The sequence below is a fragment of the Camelina sativa genome, chromosome 9 (assembly GCF_030686135.1).
Source record: "Camelina sativa cultivar CO46 ecotype springtype chromosome 9, ASM3068613v1".
Lineage (NCBI taxonomy): Eukaryota > Viridiplantae > Streptophyta > Magnoliopsida > Brassicales > Brassicaceae > Camelina > Camelina sativa.
In genome coordinates this window covers 16,058,331-16,063,654 of record NC_141888.1, presented here as the reverse complement: position 1 = coordinate 16,063,654, position 5,324 = coordinate 16,058,331, and the positions used below count along the sequence as shown (strand labels likewise).

Here is a 5,324-nt window from a genome sequence, read left to right as displayed (position 1 = left end):
CGATAAGACCGTGATAAGGACAAAGGACCAAGTCCTCGTCCCATTCAGTGTTGGACCGTACAGGACCAAGTCCTATGCGATGTAGTACTGATTCAAGCTAGCCACCTCTTATTGGGAAGACCATGGCAGTTTGATAAGGGAACCTCCCATTGCGGTCGCACAAACCAGTATACGTTTGTACACGATAACAAACGTATCAGTTCAAAACTGTCTAAGGACTAGAACCCTAAAATAAACTTCCTAATTCAATCTAGTGATATTAGAAAGTCCCTTAAGGACTCCAACCAAGTTTTATTGATGGTCTTTAGAGATTTGTTGGTTGAAGGGATTGAAAGTTTGATGGATGCACTACCGGACGCTATCCAAGACGTTCTTCGGTGATATGCGGACGTGTTCCCGGATGAGCTGCCCAAAGGATTACCACCAATCCGAGAAATTGAACATCAGATCGATCTGGTTCCTGGAGCCCAGTTATCGAACCGTCCTGCGTACCGAATCAATCTGGAGGAAGCCAAGGAATTGGAGCGACAAGTAGTCGAACTCATGTCCCAAGGCTATGTTTTAGAAAGCCTCAGTCCGTGTGCCGTCCCTGTCCTACTCGTACCAAAGAAAGACGGGACCTGACATATGTGCGTTGACTGCCGAGCCATGAACAACATTACGATAAAGTACCGGCACCCGATACTGAGACTTGATGACATGCTGGACGAGTTGAGTGGTTCGAGCATTTTCTCTAAGATCGACCTCAAGAGTGGATACCACCAAGTGAGGATGAAGGAAGGGGACGAATGAAAGACCGCATTCAAAACCAAGCAAGGTTTGTACAAATCGTTGGTCATGCCATTCAGTTTATCTAACGCACCATCTACTTTCATGCGATTGATGAACCATGTTTTGAGAGCCTATATCAACAAGTTTGTGGTAGTTTACTTTGATGATATCCTTGTTTATAGTTCTTGCCTATCTGATCATGTCAAGCATCTAGAACATGTTTTAAACACTCTCCGCGAAGAGCAACTGTACGCCAACTTGAAAAAATGCGTCTTTCCTGCTAATGAACTAGTCTTCCTAGGTTTAGTGAACAGGGACTTAAGGTAGATGGCGAGAAGATCCGAGCCATAGAGGAATGGCCCACGCCAACCAGCATCTCCCACATACGGTCATTTCATGGACTCGCCAGCTTCTACCGATGGTTCGTGAAAGACTTCAGTACGGTCGCTGCACCTCTTACCGCAATGATCAAGAAGAACCAAGAGTTCAAATGGGAGGAAGACCAAGAACGAGGCTTCAAGAGGATCTAAGAGGACAAACCAACCTCAAGAGGATCAAACGGATCATGAGACTTTGAAGCATCTAAGAGGACAAACCAACCTCAAGAGGAGGCATGATAAGTGGCTGGAGTTCATTGAGTCATTCCCCTACGTAATCAAGTACAAGAAGGGAAAGGAGAATATTGTAGCTGATGCCTTGTCAAGAAGACACGCCTTGATCACCACCATGGACGCCAAGGTGTTGGGGTCTGAGAGCATCAAAGAGGCGTACGCAAACGATGCTGAGTTTGGAGATTGTTTCAAAAACCACGGCAAGGGCATAATTACCGAGTTCTATGTGTACGAGGGATACTTGTTCCGAGGCTGACGACTATGCATCCCAACTAGTTCTATCCAAGACTTGTTGTTCCGAGAAGCACATAGTGGAGGCCTGACGGGACACTTCAGTGTAACAAAAACCTTGGTCATGCTTCAAGAACATTTTTACTGGCCAAAGATGCAGAGTATGGTGGAGAAGCATAGTGGGCAATGCGTGGTGTTTCGAGCGTCCAAGTTAACTACCCATCCGCATGGCCTATACACACCTCTGTCGGTTTTGACTGGACCTTGGATCGACCTATCCATGGATTTTGTCCTCGGGTTGCAACCTATACACTGAAAGGACCGGTTTTCAATGATGCCACACTTCATTCCATGCCACAAGAGCCATGACGCGGTACAACTGGCCGACTTATTCTTTAGTCAAGTAGTCCGACTTCATGGCTTACCGCGGACCATCATTTCTGACCGTGATCCGAAGTTTCTTGGACATTTATGGCGAACCTTATGGAAGAAACTTGGAACCAAGCTGTTGTACTCCACCATCGCACATCCGCAAACTGACGGCCAGACCGAGGTTGTTAACCGAACCATCGGAGCCTTACTCCGTACGGCTATAGCAAGCAATAAACGAACCTGGCTGGAATGCGTCCCACTCATCAAATTCGCATACAACCAAGCAATTCATTCGGCTACCAAGACATCGCCATTCGAGGTTGCTTACGGTTTAAACCCCTCACTCCGATGGACTTACTACCGCTACCACCGGAGGAAGTCGAGAGTCAAGATGGAGCCACAAGAGCTGAATTGGTCAAGAAGATTCATGAGGAAGTACGAGCAAACATCAAGAGGAGGACTGAACAATATGCACATTTCCTTAACAGAGGATGCAAACCGATGCTATTCAAACCAAGAGATTTGGTTTGGCTGCACCTAAGGCTGGAGCGGTTCGCCCAGAAGAGGAAGGATAAACTTAGCCCGCGTGGCGATGGACCTTTCTGAGTCATAGAGAAGATTAACTACAATGCCTACAGCCTTGAACTGCCATGTGAGTACAACACTTATACATCGTTCAATGTTACTAACCTTGTTCTGTTTGATGCAGGTGATGACGAAGAAGTTTTGGGGACAAAACCTTCTCAAGGGGGAGGGAATGATATGAGCACAAAACCGGACACGCGACCAGGAATGGTTGTACCGAACCAGGATGCCCAGGACGCTGCCAAGACACTCGCATCACCCGCGGGACAACATCAAGCCAATGCACCAAGGATCACTCAGGGAGCTACTACACGTTCAAAGAGCTCGTCTAAGACTCTAGCAGATTCACGAACCGGGTTCGTAATCTCCTAGTTTGGCCGTATCACGAGTCGAGCCATCACTCGTGTGTCGTCATTCGATCCACCCTCGCTTCCATCTCTTCAAGCAAAACCATTACTTGGTTTGCTAGCTGCTGCCCGTTTCCGACGATCCATTCCGTATTGCTACCGCATCGGACTGTCCATACGTCCGAAGCCGCAACCATCGTACCACCTCGCGTTCCTCTTGTTCGTTCACCACCAGAACTTGTTTCCATTGTCCGTTTGATCACTACTTTCATTCCCCATCGTTTGGTCGAAGGAAAGTTATCATTACACTGATCATCCCGAGGATCCCACGTTCCGTCCGTACCGCGAGCCGACCGGTGCTCACATCACTCAAGGTCTCCTAAAACAAGTGAAAATCAAAAAGAAAAATTAAAAAGCAAGGTGTCCTAGACGTTACTCTAGTTCCTAGACTCTTGTAAACAACAATCTCTCCCCGGCAATGGCGCCAAAAAGCTTTGATGTGTGTGGTTTTTCACTCCAAATCTTTCACCTTAAAAAGACCACATGACTGCTGAAAGTGCACAGCTAATTGGTAGTAGTATTTAAGGATTGATTCCACAGAGAGAGAGTTGTTATTTAACGGAATCCGACGGAAGTAAGTAAGGCTAGGACTCAATAAAAATGGGGGGTTTTGTTGTCATGGTCGTAGTAAGCAATAAACAAAAATAAAAGCAAGTAAAATAAATAAGACAAGCGTTGGGCATCAAGGGGAATCGCAGGAGATCAATGATCTATCTATCTAGGAAAGTTTAGGATTAGTTTGTTTATCTAAAACTCGGACTACGAAAAGACGAATGAACCGTTAACTTATAGTTCACAAGCTAACCGTCTAAGATCTCTATACTCCGTTACTCAACTGTCGCAGGCAACGACGCATAGATCAAAGCATTTTAAACAAGTTCGACTCTAATCCATGAGATTCCATAGGTAAGGGGTATGTGCTTCCTATGACTCCTTACACATCTAAGTTAGGTCGAGCACACATGCAAGTTTTTGGCAAAGCATACACACTTTAGATCATAGTTAGTTCATGAGGCTAACTTAAAGCATTAAGCAAAGACTTAGAATTAAAGCATATAATAAACTAGAATATAAATCTAACAAACCCTAAAAATTGCCACCTAAACTAAGATCATCTCCCCCCTTTGATTAGCCCTTTAAACCCAACTAGAAAACTACTCTAGCATGTTTAAGGGAATCATCAAAGCAAGGTTTAAACAATTCATAAACATAAAAGAATAAATAGAGAAAAAGGATTTAGATATTACTTCAATGATTGTCAAACAAAGTGTAGGTTCTTCTCCTTTAGAAACAAGAACAAAATAGAATCGAAAGAGTTGGTGGATCTCAAAGCTTCAAAGATAGGAACCAAAGAGAGCTTCAGGACGTCGGCTGCTCCTCTGGTCGTGTCTCTTGGCTGCTCCAATGATTGCACACTCTAAACCCTAGGTCTAGATGAGTATTTATAAGGTTTTGTCTAGGTTTAGGGTTTTGTAAGGGTAGAAATGTCTTTTCTTGTTAAGTGCATGGCAAGGGGCGGCGTAGGAAGCTTCTAGAACGTGGTGGTTCCTCCGTGATGGTTGCTATTTGGGCCGTCATTAAAGTCCACTTCGCTTGTTGGTTCTCCTTACGTCGATTTATAACACGTCTCGGTAAATGGGGCATAACTTTTTAATGATTGAATTGATTGACTTGATTCTACATCGAGGAGAAATATGACTCTTCCAGCTTTCCGTAGACACCAAGTACGTCAAAATGTGAGTTCTGGAAGTTCTTCAAAAGTATCCCGTACTGTAAAGCTCTGAATTTTTCCTGAAACGTATTTTCCTTGTCTTTTGGTCCTTTTTGCTATAAAACCTGTAAAACCTTCTTGAAATCTAAAATACTTGATAATAGACATTAAAGCCTTGAAATCATATCAAACTCTTCCTAAATGCATACTAAAACTATAGCTAAAATGAGTAAAATAATGATGTTATCAACTCTCCCAGACTTAGACTTTGCTTGTCCTCAAGCAAATATCAAAGTAAATCATGGAAAAGTGTTTTGAAAATAATGGGAATTCACTTATCTTTGGGGATATTGTCTTTGCACTCTTCATTGCCTTGACATTAGGAACTTAATTTGTAATCCACCATGAGAATCATTAACGTTCCTTGATCCCACAATTCTTTAGAGTCTCCAGAATCTCCACTGTCATCTCTTTACATAAATTAAGCAATAATAAAAAGCGAAATCTTACCAAGGGAAAATCGATCAAAGGCTTGTCGATTCTCTTCAAGCCAAGACTTTCTTCGTATAATTCCTTTTCTCTCCTTTTCTCACTTCCAAGGAATCTATTTCTCCCTAATTTTCTAGGGTATCATTT

At 43.5% G+C, this 5,324-nt stretch overlaps 1 protein-coding gene across 1 annotated transcript; it reads left to right on the top strand.

Moving 5' to 3' along the window:
- Positions 1–882: 882 nt before the first annotated feature.
- Positions 883–1,638, top strand: LOC147938142 (uncharacterized). The gene is made up of 2 exons (XM_087465495.1): positions 883–1,094; positions 1,245–1,638. Exons 1-2 carry the CDS (start codon positions 883–885, stop codon positions 1,636–1,638), a joined length of 606 nt encoding a protein of 201 aa, XP_087321621.1.
- Positions 1,639–5,324: the final 3,686 nt, after the last annotated feature.